This window comes from Gallinula chloropus (genome assembly GCF_964237585.1).
Source record: "Gallinula chloropus genome assembly, chromosome: 15".
NCBI classification, from domain to species: Eukaryota; Metazoa; Chordata; class Aves; order Gruiformes; family Rallidae; genus Gallinula; species Gallinula chloropus.
In genome coordinates, this window is record NC_140100.1 from 8,749,865 (window position 1) to 8,775,766 (window position 25,902).

The 25,902-nt window shown below is 48.6% G+C and overlaps 1 protein-coding gene across 1 annotated transcript; it reads right to left on the reverse strand.

Annotated features, from left to right (window-relative positions):
• Positions 1 to 1,583: 1,583 nt before the first annotated feature.
• Positions 1,584 to 21,301, reverse strand: LOC311197204 (uncharacterized protein; the record flags this gene model as incomplete). The annotated part of the gene is made up of 20 exons (XM_084270934.1): positions 1,584 to 1,774; positions 2,643 to 2,784; positions 3,350 to 3,534; positions 3,909 to 4,050; positions 4,220 to 4,393; positions 5,183 to 5,340; positions 5,423 to 5,572; positions 7,385 to 7,568; positions 9,946 to 10,158; positions 13,916 to 13,967; positions 14,609 to 14,693; positions 14,990 to 15,169; positions 15,530 to 15,671; positions 16,155 to 16,342; positions 16,896 to 17,037; positions 17,554 to 17,727; positions 18,711 to 18,871; positions 19,162 to 19,311; positions 19,486 to 19,648; positions 21,104 to 21,301. The coding sequence occupies 20 exons, from the start codon at positions 21,299 to 21,301 to the stop codon at positions 1,584 to 1,586; spliced, it is 3,174 nt and encodes a 1,057-aa protein (XP_084127060.1).
• Positions 21,302 to 25,902: the final 4,601 nt, after the last annotated feature.

Consider the following 25,902-nt stretch of genomic DNA (forward strand, 5'->3'; position numbering starts at 1 on the left):
CCTCTGCAAGCAGGAGACAAAGACAAAAAGATGGGAAAACCCAAGGCTGTGCCCACGACTGACTAAGCTGAGCACAGAGGGGAAAAGCTCTTTGCCCTGGAGACACCACCTGCACATAAGGAGGGTCTCCTAGTGAGCTGTTTGTTGAGTAGGATCAGGCTATGCAGAGCCTCAGAGACCCAAGTAAATCTTGGAGTATTTGTTGTCACTCTGGGCTGAGGATCAACCTTTGATGGCATTTCTGTGAAAGGCAAAGGTGGGTGTCAGGCACATGGCACGTGATGAAGATGTGGGATTAAAACTTTATTGGGGTCCCAAGAAGCAGGAAACAAACAACATGATAAAGCACGTGACAGCATCATGCCTGGAGAAGTGGCAATGCACAGATAAGGGGATACAGATATCAGCCGAGCTATAGAGAGTAAGATTGCAGGATACAATGGCAGATAAGAGTGCTACGGACAGGGACAACAGCCAGACACAGCTACAGAGGAAAGGAAATCAACCTAAACCAGGTCTTGTCTAATCCCTGGTCCCGAGTCTCCATGTATGTGTGTGTGCAGTGGAGGCACAGTGAAATTAGACACTGTTTGCAAAGAAGTTGCATGGCTGGCTCCAGTGGCCAGACCATCCCAGATACTGGATTGACTGCTGATGTTGGCTCGTAGTGTTGCACCAGAGGTCTGAACAGAGGAACAGCGTTTGCTCCTGTTTAACAAGGTCAGGAAAGACCGAGATCCATATCCCTAGACATGGGTCTAGTTTATTTTCTGTGTCATTATCATCAAAGGTTGGTTGCTGGTACGAATCTCCTGTGGCTTTATGATTTAGACTGCAAACTTAGAACCACAGGTCTCGTTTTGTTCAGAGAGTGAAGCAGCGTTGAGCTTGGTGGCAGCAGCACTTGCTCATCTCAACAGGTTTGCAGACTCCGGGGCATCTTTCAGGAGGCCCTTCCAAGGCAGAAATAACTTTGTCCTCAAATCACATGCATCAGTCTGGTTCTTGACTCTCAGTGTTTGACGTGGCTGCCTAGGCTAGTAGGATTTTGCTGGAAGCTGTGGGTAATTAGAGAGCTTGGAAAAGTTTAGGAGGTACCTAGGGGTGGTTCAAGTGTGTGACCCACAGAGAATTTCTGTGGCTTCCAGAAAACAACCGTGCCTCTTTCCTTGTGATTTTTGGGCAGATTTCTGTGACATTATGAATCTTGCTGCCTTGCCATGGGAGCCTGGGTGTCACACCTCCTACTCATGGGCTCCATCCCCTTCACATGACCACCTCCTTGGCTCCCCATCGGCTCCGTGCACAGTCTGCCTCGTGTGAAAGCGAGTGTTTGTCAACCACCAGCGTGGCTTCTGATGGACCATACACATCTCCTCGCAGCGCAGGAGTGAAGAGGGAGTCAGCAACCTGTGGGGCAGACGTAGCACTGGAGAGCGGTGGAGTGGAGGTGGATGGAGGCAGTGGGAAGGGGAGGTACAAGAGGGTGATGTGGCAGGATGGGGAGTGGCAAATTCTAGCATAGCTAAGTGAGGTCTAAGCAGCTTCCCCACTTGTTGGGCTGCTCTTCAGCAAGGCTGTGGTTATTCATGCAGGACAGCACAGGTTGCCTGAGGCTGAGGCCTTAATGTGAAAGTCGTTTGGGGGACAGTAAGGTCCAAGTCAGCCTCTGAAACTCCTGGTTGGGGTTGAAAAGTAAATGTCTGCAGCAAGCCTACAAAGAAGACAAACAGCTCCATCTTGGCAAGGCTTTCCCCGATGCAGTTCCTTCGCCCTGCAGATGAAAGGAGAGTGTTTACTTGATGGAAAGAGAAACCAGAATGTTTGCCATGGACAAGGCACCTGAGATGTTGTGATAGAAGCAGGAGTGAAACCTTGAGATGCAGGAGAGTGTTTCGCAGGAGAGGAGCCTATGTTGCTGAAGGTAGCTGCCCTGGTCACGCTGGCACAGGGTGCCTGCCCAGTCTCTTTTGTCACACAGCCACTCTTGGGAGCAAGGCACAGCTGTGTTGCAGGGTTATTGTGCATTTGTGATGTACACCCTCTTCTCCTTAAAGCTCCTGACCCTCTCAGCAGTTTTAACCCCCTCCCTCTGAAAAGCAGCCTCACAGAAAAATGCCACCTCCTCCCAAAGTGGGATGGTTTGAAGTTAACTTTTCCTGTGGAATTTATCCTAACATCCCACTTTTAGAAAAGACTGAGTTTCTTCTTTCCTATCCCCTCTTTGAGCTTCATTCCTAGTGCTTGCATGATGGTCCCTATGGGTGAAGCACTTGTTGGACAGCAAAGACTGGCTTCTTACTGTCTGAAGTCCCTGCTGAGGGTCTTCAGCACACCTGAGTATTGTGTCCAGTTCTGGGCTCCCTGGTATAAAAAAGACAGGGATTTCCTGGAGAGAGTCCAGCAGAGGCTACAAAGATGATTAAAGGACTGGAGCATCTCCCCTACAAGGAAAGGCTGAAAGAATTGGGGCTGTTCAGCCTTGAGAAAAGAAGACTGAGAGAGGATCTGATCTATGTCTATAAGCATCTAGAGTGTGGGACACAGGGGGAAATGGGCAGCCTCTTCCCAGTGGTCTGTGGGGACAGGACAAGGGGCAATGGCCACAGCCTCAGCCCCATGCAGATCAGTCCTTTAGTTACCTATGGAGAAGGGCAGGAATGCTTCTCTCTTTACAAAGTTCCCTTCAGCATCAAGAAAGTGGTTGGGATTGAACTGATGTGGTGTCTCCCACTGCGTCTTATCCAACAGCACTGAGGTGAGCGATGGGATTACAATTATACCCTGGAAGAAAAATAAGTGGTGGCAGAAAAGACAGCAAAGTGCTCTGTTTTGTTTCATTCTGTGACACAGATTTAGGTGTCCAGGAGATTTAATCCTCCTGGGGTAGGTGGAGGCCCTGAGGGTTTTACCCCATCAGCCTGTGGAGAGAGCAGTCAGTGAGATTCTCCCAGCAGTGCTGAGGACTGAAGCCAAACCCCGCGTGGTGCTGAGAAAACCTCAAGCAGAGGGTCAGGTCCTGTACATTCTCTGGCAGATACTTCCCTGTGCAGATGGCATCAAGGAGGTAAACCAGGGTCACTCATGGAGTGAGGAACTCCTGAGTGTGGGAAGGGCTGAATCGAGTCCGACAATGCCACTCTTTCTGTACTCAACGTAGTTGGGCACACTCAACTGTGAAACAAGAGTCCTGTGATGCCCATCTCTCCGACCCAGCATAGAAACTCTTTTGGGGATGACTTTTGACACCCACTTTGAACTTCTGTACTATCAACCCCTCCAAAGAAACTGGTGTCTGGTGGCAAAAATGAGGAGGGTGGTGTGTACCTGGGCTGGAGCAGTTACCTACCTTGGGGAGGAAGTAGCCCCTGAAGTGGGTGTCAACGGCAGTGCAGCGGGGAACGTGGGGCAGGAGGGTGATAAACCTCTGCACTTCGTGTAGCACTGCGTTGGTAAATGGCATGTTCTTCCGATCCTCATACGTGGCCCAGCTTCCAGGTTGGACAGTTCTACCAATCTCCTCCTGCACCTTTTCTAGAAGGAACAAACAGAGTTGGATTCCAGCAGGGAAGCCAGTTCCTGATTCGGTTTTTGGGCAAAACATATTTTTCCAGTGTCTGGAAGGAGAGGAGCCTTAAAATGCCAGCCTGGGTTTCCCCACTGTATTTCTAGCTCAGGCATGTGGCTGGGTTGTTTCCCCAGCATCACATTTTGATGCTCACTCATTCTCTCTCACAGGGACCATTCACTTGTAACTTTAAGCAGCATCTAATTGCATTGGGAGTTCCTAATAACAGAGAGATGGGGTTCATTTCTTAAGGCAAAAGAGCTTCTGTGGATCTGAGTCCAGACCTCTCCCCTCCCCATATCAGTCATGCCATGGGTGAAGTGTAGGCAAAAGAGCTCACTTTGAATCTCTGGGTATTTCATCATCAACAGGATGGCCCACTGGAGCGTTGTGGCTATGGTCTCTGTTCCTGCCATGACCAGGTCAAGTAGGGATGCTATTAAGTTGTCATCATGGAATAGGCTGTCTTTCTTGTTTTTCTCCTTGAAAAACATGAGTGGCAGGAAAGGTCTGTTTCAGTACCACTGGAATAACAGCATGGATTTCAATAGGCTTACAGGACATGGCTGACATCAAGACCCACCAACTGTTTTAGCTAGTAAATCCAAAGGAGACACTGCAAAGGGTCAACAGAGCTCAGCAAACAAATACCTCTTGCTGCTTGAATATCAGCGCGTCGATGTAGCTCCTCACGCTGTTCTCATTGATATCCTCCCTGCTTGCCTTCATGTACTGCCTTAAAATGACACGCACATCTTCTATTTTCCCAAGCATAATCTTGTGGGTTTTGAAGAGAAATCCAAGGAATGGGTAGAAATTGAAATACTAAGGAGGAATTAAAAAAGAGAAGTGTTAAGACTGTGGAAGGATCAGCAAGCTGAAACAGCTGCTTCCTAAGGCATGACCTGTCAGATGGGTTCTGTGTTGTAGTAGCACTATTTTGGCATCCCAGGAACTTCCCAGGTGGATTTTCATGAGGGGGGGCTTTGAGCCTTTCTTTAGTGCAACCTAATTTTAAGCATTTACACTGTTGTGTGGAAACAAATCCTCTATGGGTAGCAGCCTGGCCAGCTTCTCAACAGGGCTGGGGCTCCAGCATGCCAGGTCACCAGTAGTCACCAGTCACTTTACAGCAGTATGTGGCTGGTTAGCTTCTTCCAGCATCAGCTGTGAAGGTCTGGGTGGGATAGTTTGAGGATTGGCATTTTTCCTGGTGCTCTCCAAGGAAGTGTTCTTAATGCAGCCTGAAATCTCACCCACCTGGACATCAAAACCAAATCTGCCCTTTTAGAAACTGCAGCGAAGGCAGAGAAAGCCCAAGGGGTACGATTTATGTACGAAGCCCAAACAACACCTGTGGAGCTAAAATACCCATAGTTGGGGCCACATTTTATCTCCACACAGAAGTGCAGGGTGGTTTGAAGGGAGAGTAGCAAAGGGGAATTGTCAGGCTTGTGGTGTCCAAGGTGATACATGGAGAACAGTCACATTTGCAGTGTAATGCCTGGCTCTGGACATCAGAACTCTGCTGAACAAAGCTCTGTGGTTCTGTGTGGCTCACAAATCTGACGTGCCAGCGTAAAAAACTGTTAAACTGTGGGACAGGTTACTTACATTCAAATATGGAGATCCCAGAAGAATCATAACTTCATCAATGAGTCTTAGGAGAGTGAGAAATGTTGGGTCCTTGTAGTCAAACCTGTCCCCAAACAGCATGATGAAGGTGATGTTGATCGGAGCACAGTTGAAGGACGTCAGGCTAAAAGGTTCCCCTGCAATGGGGGAGGAGGATTGAGATGTTAGTGAGATGTTGCAGCAGCAGTGATGCCTGTGAGGTGATGGCCTCCAGCTCACCTTTGAAGGATTTGATCATCTCGATAAGGAAGTGGAGCTCCTCAAAGATTCTCCCCTCTATCATTTTCCTCCCCATGCCGAGGTTGCGCATGCTGGATACTGTGAACCTCCGAGTGGTTCTCCACAGCTCCCCAATAGAGAAGAACAAACCTGGGGAGGCCACGAGACATCACCGCTGGGATCATGGATGGAGGAGCCCCACCACACCAAACAACACAGGACTGGAAGAGGAGGGATCTCCACAGGTGTGCCTACTGCTGCCCAGTCTCCCACACATCTGGGGACTAAGGGTCTCCTGTTTCTGTGTGCCCCATCCCTGTCTCCTCACAGCTCTGTTCTCCCAGTCTCACCGAGCTTGTAGTTTTGGAAAAAAAACAAGCTCCCACCCAACCCAGTTTGCCTCAGCCCTCTCCCCAGTGCAGACTGGTGTGGATTGGCTGTAGAGCTGGGGAGATATGTTGGTCTAAGTCAATCATGCAACCTTTCTGACCCTGTTTGGTCGCAAGTCTAAGGCCTCAAGCAAAAACCTTGTATCTTAGGAGCTTCTTCCCTCACCCTGTTCCAGTCATAACGATATTTAATCTGTGTGGGATGGGATAATTTGGTCTCCTCAACCCCCGTCAGTGCTGAACTGGTTTTACTGCCATTCCCAGCAGTGCTGCATGGCAAAAATAATTCTATCATCTTACAGAGGTTACTAAGCTCGTGCCTTGGTGATCACTAACACCACCAAGCAGGGATGAGTGGGTATTTCACCCTGTCAGAGCAAAAATGAAAGAAAAAACTGTGTCAGGTTGTGTCAGTCCAAAAGCTGGGTTCCAGCACTTCACATCTTCACCCCGGCTGCCAAGTTTTCAGATGTGTTTTCTTTTTCTAGACACTGTTTTAAAGCAGTGCAGCTTTCATTTGGAAAGCCGAACTTTTTGCTTTAAAAGCGTCAAAGCAAATTTCTGAACTTAATTTGTAATTTTACTTTAATTAGTGTAATTTCATCTGGGTCATTTCTTATCTGCAAATCCACAAATTGGCATTTTCTGAAGAAAAAAAGTGTTTAATGGGAAAATCTGTGACCATTGTTGCTTCACAGCCCCTGTGAATTTACAGTTTTGGGTCACCTCTAAGTGGCTCCGACTTGGGCTGAGAAGGTAAATGTGGAAGGACTGACAGGGCAATGCTGACAGTCTCCCACAGTGATATTTTTATGTGTAAATTAGCTCTGAAAAATGCTTTTCTCCCCATTGATTCCTTTTCCTTATCTAGCAATAACTTCACCTATTGATATTATGGCTGGGTAATTTAATTTCTAATTGTAATCCCAACCTTAGCCTGTGACCAGCATATAAAGCTGCCTTTGGATGCTCAATGCCAAAGACTCAGCTGAAGCAGAGGATGGAAAAAGAAGGTAAAATATCCCCTCAGTTATGCAGGGATGGAAAAACTACATGGTTGTGTGTGTGGGGGTGCACTTCCACCTTCAGTCTATTGCTTCTCTCTGAATCTCTTTCAAGGTGGTTCACCCAAGAGCCTTTATGGGGTGTGGGGCAAGGTGTGGGGTGCTGATGATGTCCAAAACTGCAGTTCCTGGCAGTGGGAGAAAGGGGAAAATCCTACAGCTCCAAACAGCCAAGCCAGTTAGTCCAAAGTCCCACAAAACCATGGGGGAAGGTTTGTAAACTTGGTGGTGGTGGCAGTGAGCTGTTCTCATCAAAACCTTATGGAAATTAAACTCAGGGCTACCACGGTGCCTTTAAAAATCCCACTCCTCACCCTCAAACATTTAGGATATAGGTTGGTTGCAAGTGCATTAGCAAAGGTGATGAAAAGCCAGGAGGCATTGCACTCAAGCCAAGTATTTTCTGTCAGCTTGGCTTCAGAAGGGTCCGAGGGGGATGTTTAAAAGCCAGGCTACAAGGATGCACAGTTAGGCTGGCACTAAGCGACGACATCATCCCTCCCACCCACCCCCGCTCATTGCTCTAGTACCGTTTCCGTTCTGAATTTGGTCAAATATTGGGATGGATGGTCTGTCTACAAACTCCTCTGTGTAGTTCACAAGCGCCTCCCGCACAACTTCGTACCCGGTCAGGACCACAACTTTCTGGAACCCAAAGTGGAGCGTGAAGATGGGGCCGTATTTTTCCGCAAGCTGAAAAAGAGGTGAGCTGTGATGGTCAGGAAGGGAGGGAGCGTGCAGGGGGCAAGCACCCCTCGCTTTCTTAAAGGACATATTATGTCCCAGTGTCCTGCTGGAAACGGCTGTGGAGCCACTCCCTGCGGAGCAGTGTCTGTGAGCAGGAGCTCAGCATGGGAGGCATTTGGTATGGATGCCTGGATAGGTCTTTAGGCTTCTTGCCATGAAGGAACACTCACCCCCCCCAACACCTCCCCACCCAATCAGTGCATTATTAATATGTTTTTGCTGTTAAGGAGAAAGTAAATGAAAAAACAAACAAACCCACCTAGAGTTAAAGACCGGACCTCAAATGGCAACACAAGTTGGTAAACCGGAGAAAGATGAAAACAGAGAAGACATTTCAGTGCAAATAATGATGCTGTCTCACAGGAGAGCTTTGGTACGATGCTCCTCCCGTACCAGGCGCTCCTGCATCCCTGCTGCTAGAGCAAAGGAGCTGTTTGCCCCACGCCAGCTACTAAGATCGCCCTGGATGAACACAAATTGCAACTCTATGCCCCTCTCCTTGGACCTGGCTTTGGTACCTAGAGCTCAGCTGGGCACAGCAGGAAACCCACGGCAGGAACAGGAGGTTGCCCAAACCACAGGCTGTCCCCATGCCTGTACACAAGGTGATGCTTCTTTTGCACTGAGGAGGCTCTGGACATATCTTTGCTGTGACATTAAGAGGCTTTTTCACTGTTGTTCTTCCCAGGACAAATTGTCCACAGCTCCCTGACAAAGCTGTGCCTTGCCAGGGGGTTTCAAAAGGCGACTCAGTGCTTCAGGTAGCTGAAAAATGCCCCAGGAACACGCGGTCCCGCTGGCACATCCTACTTGTGCCCCTGGGGCTGCTGTACTTCTGCCTCTTTGTCAAGGAGAGGGGTCTGCAGCAGAGCTGTCGGGGAATCCCCACTCCATAAGGACCGGTGTGTGTGCACCTATGCTTTCCAAAGGTGAGACTGTCTTGCCCGTCCCCAGCGCCTGCCCTTTCCCTGCAATTCTCCTCGGTGCGGGACCGTGGGAGGCCGAATCTCCCTCCGCCCCGCTGCTGAGGCTGCATCTTCTCCCTGGCAGCTTGAAACCAGCACTTGGGGAGAGCACGGGCTGGGCTGGAGCAAGGTGATGGGAAGCTGCAGTCCTGATCTGCTGCCGAAGCAGACACACAATGTATACATGCAGCCTCAGCGGCAGCTTTTGCAGAGGAGAAGGGGGGCATCCCCCTGTGAACTGCCCCGTGGGGGTGCCCAGCCAACGCATGCCAGTGCCTGCTGCTCAGTGCCGTCACCATTTTCCCGCGCTCTGTGGGGTGAGGCAGAGGTATAGTCCCTCTGGAGTAATCCCAAAGTAAAGGCAAACATCGGCAAACACAGCCTGGCAGGTGATGAAAGCACACAGAGGTGACCCCAAACTGCCGTTCTGAGGCTGCAGCAACGTGGGGTGAACAGACCCCAACCCTGATGCTGCCTGTACCCACGCCAGTTGCCGGGAGTCTCACCCCCCGGCAGCGCTACCCACCCCACGGCAGCTCCCGGAGACCCGCCAGTGTTTGCTGAGCTCCGGCGCTACCGGAGCCGCGCCGACACCTCATCCTGAACCGCCGCTGTCTGTTTGCTCACTCACTCCCTGACCCCAGCGCAGGTCGATCCCAAGGGTGCTGCCTGCGCTGGGCGAGGAGCGAGCACCCAGCAGCCTGACAGAAACACCCGGGGCTGTGCCAGCCTCGTCTTGCACCCGAGAGCAGTTTTCCACCACCACAAGCGGGGTAAGTTGTCTTAATTACAGGTTAATAGAAGAGCTCACAGGCTATTCATTCGGGTTCCTTAGCGCAACCTTTCCATCCCTCTCTGTACCGCTGGCTAGATTTTTCACACGTATCCAATTCACCAAGAGGGATGTGGATTTTGCAACACCTGGATTTATCCCTCTCCAAAGCAGTTTGGGGGTCACCACACTAGGAATTCCTCGTGCCGGTTCCCCAGGACAGAGGGGAAGGAAGCAATTTCATTACTTATTAGCTATGTCCTAACGCTTTAAAAGATTTCTGGGTGTCCGTGCTGTCAAATTAATACTTCAAATCCCACAAGCATTCCATCCTTCATGTACATCATCACAATTACATGAAGAATTCCCCTATTACCCATAGGTCTTTCTTTTTTTAATGGTTGATCGCTCATAAATTACATCACATCAACACGGACACTGGCTAGAAGAAGTCTTACAAAGCAATTTTCCACACCTTTAAAATTTAGTTTGAATTTAGAAAGACAAAAGGTTTTTTTCACTGCTATATCCCAGGCAGCTTTAAAATCTATGAGGGTCTAGGTTCAGGGGGGAAGGTTTGTCCTACCTTCATTATTGATTTATCTTGCCTTCTAAGATCCACCAAGTGCAGGTTACCAATGATCGGAAGAGGAGTTGGACCAGGAGGAAATTTAAAAGCTGAATTTTTATAGCCCGTTGAAAAATAGAGTACGGCTAATAACACTGCTGCACACAGCAGGCACGTTAACGCAGGATCAGAGATAAATGAAGTTAAAAAAGCCATTTTTTTAGTAGTAATCTGGGTGGGTTTTGGGGGGTTAAGCAATAAAATGCAGTGGCACTGTTCAGTTTCTGCCAGCTGGCTTTCTGTTTGCTCTCTGCGATCGCTACAAGCACTCGATTCTTATTAAGGTTTGTAGAGTACCTAAATAAATACTGCATACTCCACCCTCTTTAAACACCTCAGAGAATGTGGTCTAAGCAGTTTGCAAAGCCTGTCCAGAAGTAAAGAGAGTTTCAAATTACAACCCCATGCATGTGTGTGCAAGAACATATACATGGGAAAAGGTGCTTGGCATTCCTCCGTAACCTCCTCCTCCCCCCGAGACCTCGAGGTCCTTTATTTGTGGCACTATGACCCTCCGAACACTCTGCTGATATGGGGAAAATCTAGAAGTTCCTTTGTATCCTACTGGAAACCTCTGGATTCAGATTTGGGGAAGGTTTGAGGTCTGTGTGTGGCTGGAGAGGGGAAAAAGGTATTGTTACGGGAGGCTTTGGCTTTCTTGGTGTCAAATGGAGATCAAAGGTTGTTAATAATGGCAAAGCCCGTCTATCCCTGGGGGTTGTAGCCCATAAACTTCTTCATAATGTTGGCTCTGAACTGCCCAGGAGGGATGTGATTCCAGACTTTGTGTCTGAAGCAGAGGACGTGTAATAGCTAGCCATGGAAAATTAGCTTGGATCAAGTGATCATGAGTGGATTCATCAGTGGCATGAAAGATTAAATTAGATTTGGAAGTTTTGGGAGGACTCTGCACTTTGCAAAAGCGGCTTCTGAGAGGTGGAGGGGAGAAGTTGATGAAGTTTAATGAAGGCAGCTGACCTGGCTGGCTTCAGAGGGGAAGGAGACAGGAGAATGGGGTTACTTTAAGTCAAAAATAGAAACACCTGGAGCTTGCACCTCTCATAAAAGTTTAAATCCTGTGCAGAAGGAGTTGAGATCTACCTGGTTGAATAGTGGTTTTTCAGGAGGAGATTGGGAATAACCAGCCAGTGGAATAAGACTGTTCAGGGAAGAAAGAACTGATTTATGTGCTCGGGAAGCACAAGGTTAAAGGTACATTTATCCAAAGGTTAGATCCTATAAAAGCCATTATCAGCAAATATGGCTCCTCAGCGTTGCAAGTGCAAAGAAGGTAGGGAAGGAAGCAGAACTCAGCTGAAGCTGGGCATAGCTATGGCTAGCACGGTCCCAAAGCAAACGGCTGCTTGGTTGCCTGCCTGGTGTGGAGATGTTAGAGCACAACAGCCGCCCAGCACTGAGTGTGTCGCAACATTTCTGGGACAGGGTTGGGGTTTTTTTGTTAGTTTAATTTTATTTTTTTTAAACTTCATTTCCAAGAAATAGCCTGGAGGAAACGGTTCCCCACCCCCACCCCCCCAGAGCACGCCTGGGATGACTCAACCCTGCCTGGTGAAGTGAGCAAAGGGGGCTGTAAAGGCAGGCAAGGACGAAGGCTGGCACAGGGTGCAGAATGCGGGCGTTGGGATGAGAACTTGCAACGGCACATGCTCTGCACTCCGTGCAGAGTGTTTGTTCCTGCTGGGTTTTGTCTGGCCGGCAGCACCCTGTGGTGCCAAAGTTAGGTACGTGTTGGTGCCGCTCTCCTGGTAACTCATCCTTGCCCTGGGAGCTGCTGGAATTGTACAAAGGCCTCTCAGAAAGAGACTTAAATTATCTCTGGAAGGACGGGGCTGGGGAGGGGATGGGAGGGGGTGTTTCGGTCTTTTTAAACCAGGCTCTGAGTGTAATGCATTAAAATGACAAAGGTAAGTCAAGCTCCTGCAATGACAAGAAATTCCTGTCTCAATAATGTGTCTGGTACGTGTCCTGCTTTGGAGCCGCGCTGCTACGTGCTCCCCAGCCTGAGCACACAGAGCCGAGCACGAAACACCTGCCAGGCGCTGACACCCTGCGGGTGCATTCCTGGGGCAGCCGGGCCCCTCGGGGTGCTCGCAGCAGGGTTGTGTCCTTTGTCCCTCGTGCCCTGCCACAGCGTGTGAACCGGGTGGTGCCGGTGAGGACATGGAGCGCGTGGGTATCATCCACTGACCCCAAACTGCGCTGCCAGTTAGCCAGCCTGGGCAGAGCCAGACAGTAAAGCTGCAGCCCCACGTCCTTTAAATGAACTGAGATCCCCCCAAATCTCTGTGCCTTCCCTGCTGGTCCCATCCTTGCCCAGCATCCAGGACTGCTTGGGTAACTCACGTAACTCCCACTGGCTCCAGCCTTGGGCTTCCCTGATGGGCTTCCCTTCGATGAGTTCTTTCTAAGCAAAGGCAGGAGCCACAGGGATCCCTGTAGGATTGTGCCCTGCAGAGCCACCTCCTATCTCAGACAGCAGTTATGTTTTTCTGGAGTTAGGAATTCCATTAGCTCCAGTGAGCTGTTGGTGGCTGTGAGCGTTGCTCCCTCTTCGCATCGCTAAACACATCCCGGGCGCATCTTGCCCCAGGGATCCCTGTTCTCACCTCTCTGGTGTGGATGTATTAAAGGTGGTGCAGCTCAACTTTATCAGTCTGACCCAAAACCAACTTCATCCCGCAACACCAGATAGCTCAACAGCAACATGGCAAAATATTTACTTCTCAGCAGGAGCTAAGGTCAGGCTTACAGTAGTTACACTGCAAATAGAGCAACAGCCAAGGAAAAAAAAGGTGAGGGAGCGTAGCAGTGAAGGCTTTCTTGTCCCAGTGCTTGTTGAGCAGCCTCTTGAGATGTAACCAGGGCAGCTGGCCCCGTGGCACAGCGCACGTACAGGTGCAGTACTGGTACAAGTACAAGGTGCAGTACAACTATCAGAGTGCTGCCTTCAGCTGTGTGAACTAAAGCCAGAGGGAAGAGTCGGTGCCTTGGCCAAAGACTGCGGTACTTTGTCATCCCTTTGTGTTCTCTTCCAGTCTTTCCTCCTCCTTGCAGCAGAGACCAGCTTTAGATGACAGCAACTTTGGGCTTATGGTATAGATTTACCACAACCCCGTAACTTTCTGTTTCTCCCTTTTATCTTTCCATCCTAACCAGCCTTTCCTGCCTCCAACCAAAAGCATCTCCCTTACCGAATGGTGGTTCCCTGCCTGTTTCACAGCACAAGACAAAGCCTCCTCTCCCGTGCCAGCACTGCCATTCAGATTTCATGCACGCATCACGCTTCCCTCAATGGGTGTAGCCTTGTGGGTACAGCTCGTTGTTCCTACTCCTAATAGCTGCTACATGAAATAAATCATTAGTTGCAGTAATCAAACATCTGCTCTAGCACAGCCGCAGTCTCTGGGGTGTCACCAGCTTTCTACAGAGACCCCCAAAATGGTACTGGTGAGCAATGTGGTAGCTAGCAAAGTCTAACCTGCTTCTCCTTCCAGGCTCTGCTACCAGTTTTACATGTTTCTCAGTGACTACATTCAGAAGCCTATTAGCCTTGCTGGTGGTGCAGGTTCTCCATGGGCAGAACGTGAGCATCACCAGCTCTGAATCTGAAATGGCCAAAGCATTTTTTGCAGGCACCAGATTTTCGCCCACAGTGTTCCTGGTGTGTACTGAGCACACCCAACGCCCACAGCAGCCCGTGGCAGTGGGGTTTGCTCAGCAGCACCAGCTGCCTGGAGACTCTGCTGCCCATCCCTGACACAAGGAATGTCTGAAGGGGAAGACAGCCTGAAATGTCAGAGGACATGTGTCTGGTGTAAAGCTGGAGACAGGCAGCAACAGTTCCTGAAGGGTTGAAGCCCTGTTTTCAGTCAATTGGAATCTATTGTCCCTTTTCATCTCAACATACCTGAGACATGGGATTGATGTTTGGATTGGGAGCCTGTGGATGATGGTTCACCCTACAGTCAATGGAGAGAGCAAGTAATTCAGACCTTACAGCACTGAAGGATTCCCACTCCCTCTCTGTGAGGAGGGTGGAGAGGATCTAGAGAGTGACCATGGCTGCTAAGGTGCAAGGGGAGGAGGACTGAGCCTGTCAGCTCTCTGACGGGAGCGTGGCAGTCCTGCTGCCCAGCCCCAGGTTGCATCACCCTCACGCTTCAGTCACGCTGATTCAGAAGCTCTTCACTTTCTGTGGCTGGTCATTTTCTGCCAGTTTGGGGATCTAGGATGGCCCAGTAAGGGACCGGATGGGTGCCAGAGCCAGCAGGAAGCCAGGAGAGGTGAGGGAGTGGTAGAAAAGCCTTTCTTAGCAGAAGAGAGCTGCTAGATTGGCCCCATCATAAACAGGCTCTTCAGCAGAAAGCACCTCATGTGAGTCGGAACAAACCCACTTCCCAAACCACTTAGATGTTTTCTGATAACTGTCCTGCGCCTGGCTCTTGGCATCAGCCCACGTTACACCCTCGTGTCTGGGACTCTGTAATAAAGATAAGGCAGGTTGTATCGCACAAAGGCCACTCAGTCTGAGGCTCAGCTGAACAACCATTCTGGGGAGATTTTGAGATCCATTAACTGTTGTCCCCAGCTGGGCCATCACCGATCAGCTCTGCTGTAGAGCTTGGACTTTGGGCTGAGAAATTCCCCATGGATGCTCTCAGAGGAGAGCCTCTGATGGGTTACATCTATGTATGGAGGAGACCTGAAACCACTTCTTTCTTTCAAACAGCCCTGGAAAGTGTATCTCTGATGTGCTGTTCCAGAATTGAATCACACTGTTTTGGAGAGCGGGCTCAGGGGTGCCCGGAGGGTTTGCATTAGGCAGACACCATGAGAGTGGTTGGAAAGAATGGCATGAATGAGAGAAAACCAGGTCTCCTCCTTCCCCCTAACACTCAGGTACAGCTTTTTCCCCTGTGACTAGACTTGCTTTCAAGCTGGAACGCTCACCACACTAACTCCGTGTCATTGGTTCATTCACAGGGCACAGCACAGACCAGGTGAGGCATGGGGTTCAAGGTAAAGCCGACATCAGCAGTGAGATCCAGGTCTGACTTCTCCACTCCTGGAGGGGTTTGGAAAACAAATTTGCGGAGTAAGCCTGCGAAGAAGAGGAACAGTTCCATCCTGGCCAGTCCTTCTCCAAGACAAGCCCTTCGTCCTGCAAACAACCAGGAGAGAAGTAAATGATCAGCATCCTGTAACTGTTGGTGTTGATGCCTGAGACCTCCTAAACTGCATGTACAGCCTGTAAGAGCAGGCTGCTCAGGTAGGAATTTTTTCCTTCCATCTCCCTGTATATTACAGGTGCTACTGACTGTAGGAATGCAAGAACCTTCAGTGACTGTGGGTAAACCAGTGTCTCCCAGATCATTCAAGGATCACACAGCAGTGGTGGACAGGACAAATGACCAGAACTCCCTTTTCTGTGTTCAGTGTCCCTGACTTTCACGCCTCCCTGGAATCAGGAGAGCTGTGCCACCAGCCTAGCCCCAAGTGGTGCACACTGTACCCCTCTCACCTATGGAGAATGGAATAAAGGCCTCTCTCCTAATGAAGTTCCCATCGGCATCCAGGAAGTGGGAAGGGTTGAACTGATCTGGGGTTTTCCAGTGTAGCTCATCATTCAGAGCGGAGGTCAGCAGTGGAATAATCTCTGTACCCTGAAAGGAATCAGAGAAACACACGGTAGCTGTTTGGAGCAGATCACTTCCCTAGGTGAGCTGGCTGCATTCTTTTATCTAATGCAAGAGGTAAATAAGACTGAGCTGTGGCAAATGGGACTGGGGGACGTGTCCCTGCCCCACTGCGGGCAGATGCTGTTATCAGCATCTGCTGCTTTCTATTTGGACCACAAAACATTCCCTTCTTACAGAATCAGATCTTTCAGGAAAGATGCTGAAGTAGAGGTTCCACATTTGAGGTAAGATTCAAAGCAGGGTGATTTAACTGAAATTCCTGGTTATTCTGGGTTCAAACAACTGTAACAGGCTGCAGCCCAGCACACATTTATAACAGCTATCCTGGATCCATGACAGAGGACCACATCACAGATTAAGCCACACTGTGGCATCTTTAGATTCGTAGAGTTTTCTTCTTGTCTGCTTTAAACAAAACTGTGAGGCTTCTCTGCAGTGTAAGCTCACCTTAGGAATCACATAGCCTTGGAAATTCACGTCAGTAGGCGTTGATCGTGATACACCCATGGGGACAATATTGGCAAACCTTTGTATTTCATGTATCACTGCATCTGTATAAGGCATTTTTTTACGGTCCTCCAACTTAGGCAGCTCTCCCGGTTCAATGACGTGGTTCATTTCTTCCTGAATCTTTCCTTGGAGGGAGGAAAGGATTAAGAAGCTGATAAAACTCTTTGTCTTGCAATTGAAATGGCCTCCAGTCAGGCCAAGGTGAAGAAAGGGGAAAAACTGAGAGGGGGATTTGGGAGCAGCAGAAGCGAGTATGTCAGGGCACGGCGTGGTTTTCAGGTTTGTAGCTGAGCCAAGAGAGCTGAATGGAGTCACTGCAGTACACCCCACGCCTGATTCTGATCGCACACCTTTGTTGCCCCATTGCCTTCAACAGAAACTAGATCAGAATCAGCTCCTGAGGAGACCTTTGCTGACGTAAGCCCATAGCCTGCAGGAGAATAGCGATGGGGAAGCTTTACTGTAGCTGCAGACTGGCCCTTTGCCTCTCCCACTTGGCTGGGCTGGTTTATTGCAATCCAGCTAAATAAAATTCCTTTGTGAAGCCAACGGTTGTTATCTCTCTCAGAGCACTCAGAATAATTACTCCAGACAACACTGAATGAGTCCCACTCCCTTCTACAACCAAAGCCTTAAGCATGCAGCAGTGGGTTCTACAAGAGGACTTGTCAGCCTTACTCTGAATTTCAGGGTATTTCATCATCAGGAGGAGACCCCAGCGCACAGTCGTAGAAGTGGTCTCAGTCCCAGCAGCAAAGAGGTCCAGGGTTGAAAACAAAAGGTTTCCATTGCTGAACATGGTGTGGGGCTTCTTTGACTCCTTCAAAACACAGAGGTGTTGGCTGTAAGTTCTACAGCAAGTGATATCAATATGTGACTCTGTTGATAACCATTTCTATCAGCATTTTAGCTTTTTGTGACTTTATATGCTCTGGGAAATGAAAAGTTCAGTGTTTTAGCATTAGGGCATATGCTGTGTGGAATTTGTCTGATCCCAAGCACGTGTGCAATCCACAGGTCCACATATTGGGTTAGCTGGAATTTAGTTTATCACTGTGCCACTCTTTCAGGGAGGTTTGAGGTGATGTCCTCCTTACATGGGCTGAGTGGTAACTTATCTGACCCTTGAGACATATTGAGAACTAGATCCATTTAACCAGCAGTTTCAGTGGAGCTCTGGAGCATGTACAGGACAGCTCACCATGAGCTCTGATCTATTCTGCTCCCTGTGGTTCTTGTGTTTCCACTCACTCCCAGTCCCTGACAAATGGTCAGTCCTAATAATAAGGCAGAGCTAAGAGAACAGACAGACTCTGTTTAAGTAGCTTTAAGGTACCTGTTGCTGCTTCATCAGAAAGGCATCAACAAAGCCTGTTAAGTTGTTTTCATTAAACTCTTCTTTGTGTTCCTGGAAGAGCTTCTGGAGAAAAATATTCAGTTCACTGATGTTTTGTAGGACAGTCCTGGAAGCTCCGGAGAGAAATCCAAGGGATGGGTAGAAGTTGTATAACTGAAGAGCAAGAGAAATCTTACTGTTAGTCAGCATTTTGAACACATACTGGTATCTCACCAGGGACCACATCGCTGGTCCCTTGTCCTGAGAAGTGGCTATGAATTGCTGCAGCAATAGCACGCTCTCTCTGATCTACCTCTGCATGAGTCCTTACCAGGACTTTTGGGAGACTCATCACCTTAATCTTGCTTCAGAGCTTCCAGCTGTGTAGGTGGTGGGACAGAGGGTCTCATGTGTGGAAGATGGGAACATGAGCATTCTACTTATCCAGGGAAAGTTCTCAGGTATGTCACATCCTACAGCCCAGCAACACTGCTCCTAGGAGCTGGACCGAGCATGTCATTGCAGGGGGTTGGATGGATAGATGTGCCATCAGTGTGTAAATCTGACCTGTGCTTGGGTGGTGATTTTAGGCTCAGCCAGTCTGGAATTGGAGCCAGTCGCAGAGCTCGCTGCAGCTCTGAAAGTCAACTCCACCAGCACACAAAGCTGTGACTTTGTGTCAGGAAGGAATGGGCTGGTATCAGCTGTTAGTTTGCTAAGATTCAGTTTCAGCAGGAAAACAAAAGGAAAACAAGTGGAGGAGAAGCCTGGTCCTAGGAGGGGCAGAACTGAGACAGTTATTGAAGGCGTAACACAGGGAGGCAGATTTCAGGTGTCATTTCAGGGATAATTTCTGATATGAGAGATGTATTGTGCTTCTGCTCTTCAAAGAGGATAAAACGGTTCATGTTGTAAAGGCTTTGTTGTGTTGTTTTGGGGATTTTTTTACTACCAAGCTTCACAGACTAAGCCCAGGGGCTTGGGAATCTGTGCGGTGTGGATCCAGAGCTGCAGATGTGTTCAGCACAGGCTGGCTGGCTGAGTGTTCTCATTCTCACCTCGAGAAGCATGATGTGGGAGGCCAGGAGTGTAAAACAAGAGGATATTGGGTATCCTTAAAAAAAGCTAAAAGCCCAAACATAAAACTGAGCTCTTACCAGCACCATTGGGGAACCCAACAGCTTGGTGTTTTCATTTAACAGCTTCAGCAGAGTTATAAACACAGGATCGTCATACTCAAACCTCTCTCCAAACAGTATAGAGCAGATGACGTTGGATACGGCATTGTTGAGTATCATCTTCGTATCAAAAGGCTTCCCTGTATTGCAAGCAAGGAAAACAAACAATGATGTGAATTATGCCCATTACGCTCTGGTTTCCTAAGGAAATGTAGTCCTGAGCTCCCAAAAGGAAAAAACTCACTCCCCCAACCCCCGAATGCATAGGAGGGAACTGGGCGTCAGTATTTTAAGGTCTCAGTTTAATAACATGAACTTTAAAGCTGAACTTTAACCATGAGGTACCATGTGCTCCAAGTTAAACTTTCATCAATCTTTATTGTACTCCTAGACACGTTTTCTGTCTCTAGATGAAATTCTTGACACTCACCACGATAGGATTCAAAATATTTAACAAGGGAATTCACTTCCTCCAGGATTCGGATCTCAATGGTTCTCTTTCCCATTCCAAAATCTCGCAGCGTGGACAAGGTGAATCTTCTCATGGTTTTCCATAGCTCTCCATGGCTGAATGCTATGCCTAAAATAAAGGTATAACATTTTTATGTTAAATGTTTGTAAGGCCTCCTTACTGCTGAGCTGCTTGACTCACCGTTACACAAATAGTGACCTGGAAGAGGATGATCCTCTCTGCTGTAAGGGTATAAAGAACACGGGCAAACTACCAGAACTAACCAACCAAAAGGTCACTTACCATTTCCTTGTGTCATTTTCCTAAAAATGGGTATTTCTGCCCTCTCTCCAAATTCCTCAGCGTGATTTAAAAGGGCGTCCTTGATGGTTTCATAGCCAGACAGCACCACAGCTTTCCTGGGCCCAAAATACACAGTGAAGACATTGCCGTATACCTTGGAGAGCTGTCGAGGTGGATAAACACATTCATTCAAAGCTAGATCTGGACCCAAAGGCTAGCACTAGCCACCCTAGGTGGTTTCTAGCCCTCAAAGCCCTGCCTGAAGTCTACCAGATGCTGCTGTAATGCAACTAATGAGCAACAGCTATCGATTGCCAGCATCTCGGCTTGCATCCTGTTTGCACAACAAGGTGTCTGCTTATCACGGCTCCTATCAGAGCAGAAGTCAATAAAATGCCATTGCATTCCTGTGGTGATCTGCAGGAACAGGCCAGCATAGTGATACTACCGTTCCAAGGAGGGTTAGAAAGTGCTGCAGCAGGCAGGCATGTTTATTTTAACGCTGTTGACCCCAGGCAAGCAGGCGCGTGCACATCTTTGAGGCTGAAGCCACAAACACTACCAAAACAAAGCCAGACAATAAGTCTTTCTTTCAGGACAGCACTTGTCTCCTAATTACAGCAAGGTGGGTAGTGTTGCAGTCATCGCAGAATTATTTGCTGGCCACCAGAAACGTGGATCCAACGAGGAAACATGTTCTTGTAGACAGTGTCACGGGAGCTCTAGGCTTTTAGAGCAAATTAAATATGAATCATCTGTTGCACAGGAGGGTGGCTTTGGCAATCTAATCATTCACTGGGTATTTAGGCTTCATTGAAACACACTGCCAGCCACTCGCTCCAAGCGTCTCCTTGTTTCTGATGTGCCTGGGTTACCACTTGCTATGCACTAGATACACACTGAAAATTGAATTTCAGATTAGAGGTGGCTCCTGTTATTACACCAGAGAAATTGAATTTGTTTCCATCGAGCAGTGGTTTGACAGCTTGGGAGATAACATTAACACTGGCTCTTTCCTCCCCTGGCAGCTCGTGAAGTGTGGGGCAGGGTGAGGAGCCGGGAATCGCGGCTGCGTCCCAGCCTTCCCTTGGTCATCTCTTTGTGTTAGGACTTTGTGGCATCAATCCTGAGCTTGATTCTCAGCCACACAAGTACTGCATGCAGCAGGCCTGAAAGCCTGAAGAAAGCTGCTTGGCAGATTATGGGGAATGAGTCTGGTCCTTAGTGGGACGTTTGTACCATAAAATCCCCTGGTACCACCAAAACCAGTTGCTCTTCCATACTGGCACCCTCAAACACACCCGTGGTCGGATGGGAGCTCAGGACCAGAAGCCCATCAAACCTGGGGCTCTGCACCATAAATCCAGGCACATGAACACTGCATGACTGCCACAGGAATTCAGCACTTTGCATCTGATGTGTTCATCATGTTTATCTATGTAACTACCTGTGTGTGTGCACCCCACAGGTAAGGTCGCTCTGCCAGCCCACCTCTACGCCAGACACCTCGTTTCTGCCCTCCTCACAGTGCAGACACCGTTGTGTCTGCCTGGCCCCTGTTGCATTTCTCAGCTTGAGGAACTGCACGTTCTCCTCCTGCCTGCTCGCTCAGACCTACCTCTGTCAGCGACTGGAACGGCTTCTTCAGATCCACCACGTTCAAGTTCCCGATCAGAGGAAGAGGTCGTGGCCCGGGGGGCAAATTGCAAACTGACTTCTTGGAGCTGGTAAGAAAGTAAAGGAGAGCGACCAGCCCTGCTGCCAAGTAGAGCAGCGAGCTGGAGCCCACAAACTGCAGCAGGCTCTGCATGGCCATGGCTATCAAAGTGGGATGTGAGCATCTTGGGGTCCCTTTTTATAGCCCTTCTGTCGCTGCCTGAACACACCTTCTGAGCAAGTGGCTTTGGCAGAGGAGTCTCAGGTCTTGTTTACCTCCATTTAGACCAGATGTCCTTTCCACCCCGCCCCCCCCCCACCACCACCAAATAAAGCACTTTGTATTTTATTTTGAAACACGGATTATCTTAATCTGTAGCTCCTGTTACACCTCCAACACTGGGGCAAGGGGGTTGTTTTCCACTAAAAATCTGTGTTATGGGCATGTTGTGGTCTACGTGATTTCAGGGGCAGGATTAAAGGACAGGACCCGTGCTGGATTGCTGTCATGGTGCCAAGTCACAGGACTCAGCTGGACCACTGGTGATGCAATGGAGGAAGCAGGATGCAGGCAAAGCCCACAAAAAGGCCCAAGGTGCAGCTGGCAAGGAAGTCCTCAGGGAAGACAAGATTGGCCAAGGAGGAGTTGGAATGGTGGTGGCATGAGGATGTGCTGCCCGGGGTCCACTTACAGGTGACAGCTCTGATTCTTTTTGCTTTCTTGCTACCCCAGTGAAGTCAGCTTCTTGAGTGACACAGTGTTTTCACTGCTGACACTGCTATTCATCTTTGTCCCCAAAATTCCCTACCCCCAACCCCGAAGTGAGTCATGCACAGGGTCCTGTGAGAGGCTGGGTGGCCAGGTGACAGCTCCTCAGGAGCCACCTGCACCCTCTGCATCCTTGGGGGATGGCAACAAAGCAGAAATGATCCTGGACAGGGGACCACAGCTTTAAATGGTGGCTCTGGGGGAAGCAGCTGATTTGATGCTCTATCAGATACACGCAAGTGGGGACATTTTGCTCCCCAGTTGCAGATTCTGTCAGGTTACTGGGCTGTTCTGCTGCTCAACCCTTTAGAAACCTTTAGTTTTAATAATACTTTTGCTAGAATCCTCCAGGGCTCCTGGGTGCAGGCTCCACTGATGGAAAAACGATGATTATTTATTAATAATAATAAAAGTACATTAGCTGAAGGCAAGGGGAATCAATAAACTCTAACTAGATAGACATGAAAAAGGTGCCTGCACGTCTGCTTGTTCTCCAGGGCTTGTTACCAGGAGAGGAGATTTTCACCCTGTGCAGAGGAGGACTAGGCAGGGTGGGCAAAGAAAAGAGGGCAAGGGATGGTCATGTCCATCTCCAGATTTGCTGCATGGATATGAAGGTCTCAGATCTATGTGTTCTTCTCTCAGACATTTCTAAGAGTATCGTGTTCTGCCAGACTGAGCAAATGGATGAGTTCCCCAGTGGGAGAGAGTCAGGGCAGTTTTAAAACACAACTAACGTGATGTCCTCACCTCCATTCCTTCCTCACATACCTTGGCTTCCAGCCTGCAGCTGAGTTGCTGGCTTGCAGGTGAGGCATCCCACACAGGACCGTGGAGAAAACGTTGTTCCCTACTCACGTGGCTGTGTCTTCCTACCCAAGCCCAAGCCAGAGCTGATGCCACGTTCAGATAAGGAGACTCTGTGGACACAGCTCAGGGAAATAATCAGCTCTTCCTAGAAAAACGAGCTCATACATTGAACAGCCAGAGAGTCATCTAACTTGTGTGTGCTCATGTGGAGAAGGACATACAATCTTCTGTGGGGACAAAGGTTAATAATGTTACAGTAACCGTAGGATAATGCAGAGAAAGAGCTGTTATAAGGCCATAATTCAGTCAATGAGTTCTGATAACGTAATAAACCATGAGAGCAAACACCAAGTGCCTGTGTGCCTTCCAAGGCTCCGCAACTGATTTACAAGCCTGAGAGATGCCTATCAGCCCGTGCATTGTTATCGGGGACATATAAAGCATGAGCACACCCGATTAAACATTAACATTTTTAAAGACTCAGATGTGTTAAAACTCAGGCTGCTCCTCACTAATGGGTTTTGCTCCCCTTGACAAATGCCAGCGCAGCCAGAAATGAAAAGCTCTCCGACTTTGACCCCTGCCCATCTGTCATAATTGTTGCATTGTTTTATTGGATTCTGCCCACTTCTTCCCATCCTGCAAATCGGTATTTCCATAGGATCACTGCAGGGTAGGGAGCAGCATCTCCAAGGTTTGCTGTGCTCCTTTTGATACCAATTAACTCGTGCTGAACTTCATTTTGCTGATCTTCCAAGTCAGTGTGTGTGTTGTGCATCTGCTCTGGGAAGAAAGACTCCTGAAAGACTTCTAAAAATCGATATTTTACTGCAAATTTTCAATGAAATATTATTGGGTTTGGGGTTTTTTTTCCCCCCAGTCTGAGCTGAAGGATTGTATGTGATGGGTCTGGTCACTGGTAGAAGATAGAAGTATCTGTGCATGGGATCAGTGCTCTGTCTCTGCAGAGCCCAAGGTGATGGGATTTCCTGCTCGTGTTAAGTAAAATCACAGACTGGTCTGGGTTGGAAGGGACCCCAAGGATCACAGAGTTCCAACCCCCTGCCACAGGCAGGGCTGCCAACCTCCAGGCCTGGATCTACAAAAGGTGGCCCAGGGCCCCATCCAACCTGGCCTTGAACACCTCCAGGGACGGGGAATCCACCACCTCTCTGAGCAGCCTGTTCCAGCCCCTCACCACTCTCTCTGTAAAAACCTTCCCCTAATATCCAATTTAAACCTTCCTTCCTTTAGCTTTAACCCATTCCCCCTGTCCTGCCATTGTCTACTCTTTTAATAAGTTGTTGATTCCCCTCCTGTTTCTCTGCTCCCTTCAGGGACTGGAAAGCTGCAATGAGGTTCCCCCCCCCCCCCAGCCTTCTCTTCTCCAGGCTGAACAATCCCAGCTCCCTCAGCCTCTCTTCATAGGGGAGCTGTTCCATCCTTTTTCCCAACAAACTGTTCTCAGGAGCTTTGTGGCACTTAAGAGCCACCTTCTTGGACCAAATATATGTCATTCCTTCCTGAGTCTCACTCAGTGACAAAATCCATGGGAGATCCTGGGACACTGGAAATGTCATATGTACGTCTATCAAAATAATTCCAGAAAAATCCATTGTGACTCTAGCCAGAAGTGTGATCTTCCAGACCCCCCCACTCATGCCAAGAAGCCAAGGCAGCCTGACCTGGGAAGTCAGTAGCGAGGAGGTCAGGCTCTGAAGAATTTGTTTCCAAAATAAGTCTGAACAGAGCCAATGCCTCAGCGTAGCTTCAGGGATCTTGTCTCTAGCTCCAGTCTATCTCAACTGAGTATTGCAGAAATTCTGTTAATCCCATGGCAATTTGGGGCACATCAGGGAGGATGATTAGTTGGTAGGTATCTACAAAGCCAGGGTCCTGCCGTTTTTTGGGGCCACCTGTCTTGGTGCAGAGAGAGATGTGAATTTAGGTATACCAAAACCACAGCTAGCAATGTGTGGGAAAAGGTTGCCTTGGCTTTCAGCATGGTGTTGCTCTTTCTACCCCGTTCCCCTCTAAACCAGTGAAGCTTTGGCTTGCTCCTGACAGAAGATGAGCTATCACACCATACATCTCTGCAGAGCACATAACACACTAAAGCCCTGACCTTGCTGGCATGAAACCCTGATTTCCCTGTAAGTGCAAAACACTAATATTTCATTAATCATTCACAACACAAGTCCCCATTCCCCAGACTATCCTGGCAATATTCTGCATTTTTGCTTGTCTAGGAACCTGAATTGAAAGGGAGAAAAATGGTTTACAACAGGCTTTGGCAGTGATGTAGCAAGAGACCTTATGTAAGGGCTGGCGGCGTGCTCGCGCGGCGAGGGTGAGGCGTAGGAATGAGTGATCCTGGAAGGATGTTTCTCTGAGGTGTGTTCTGTGCTGGGGCTGGGAACAGCCGTCTCAAGGGCACAAATTCCAGCGCCTGAATGTGCTTGGTCTTGTTTTAACTGATTAATTTATTGCAGTTATCCCAAGTCAAGCTACAAAATCCCCTGGTGCTTTATTCAGAGCCTTTCACGACTTGTCGATAAATTATCTTCAAATTAACTACCTGGTAATTTCAATCCCGTGGCTCTTAAAGAGAGGTGGTGTGGTGAAGGAGAGAAAATAATGAAAGTCCTGGACTTCACCCCGCCCAGAGGAAGGAATAAAGGTTCTGCTCTGATCTAGTACTTCAGTTTGGTGCTTCCAAAATTAATGCTAGGTGTGTAAAAACAACCCCAAACCCTTCTGGAGGTACACTTGTGGGACTGACAGGAAAGCACCCAGAGTGGAGCAAGTTTTCAGTGTGATCTGACAAGGCTGTAAAAGCACAAGCAATTTTACTGTTCCTTTAGTCCATAATTAATGACTCTTTAGACCATAATTAATGACTAACAGCTCTGATTCAAGCAAAAGATTTATTTATTTATTTTTAAGAACTAGCCAGGTGTGTAACTTGAAAGGAGAAGATCCAAGATTTTCCCCTAATTTGAGGAGGCTCCTAATTTCTGCCTTCAAATTTTTGGAAAGGGCTCAGCACTCCAGACTAGAGATACTATCAAACGCTGGATGCTTTACAGGCTATCTGATCTCTCTTGTACAATGGGCATCTCTTTGCTGAAACAGCTATTGCAGTTTTCCTCAGTGCCAGGAAAGTCTCTTGCTTCTCTGAA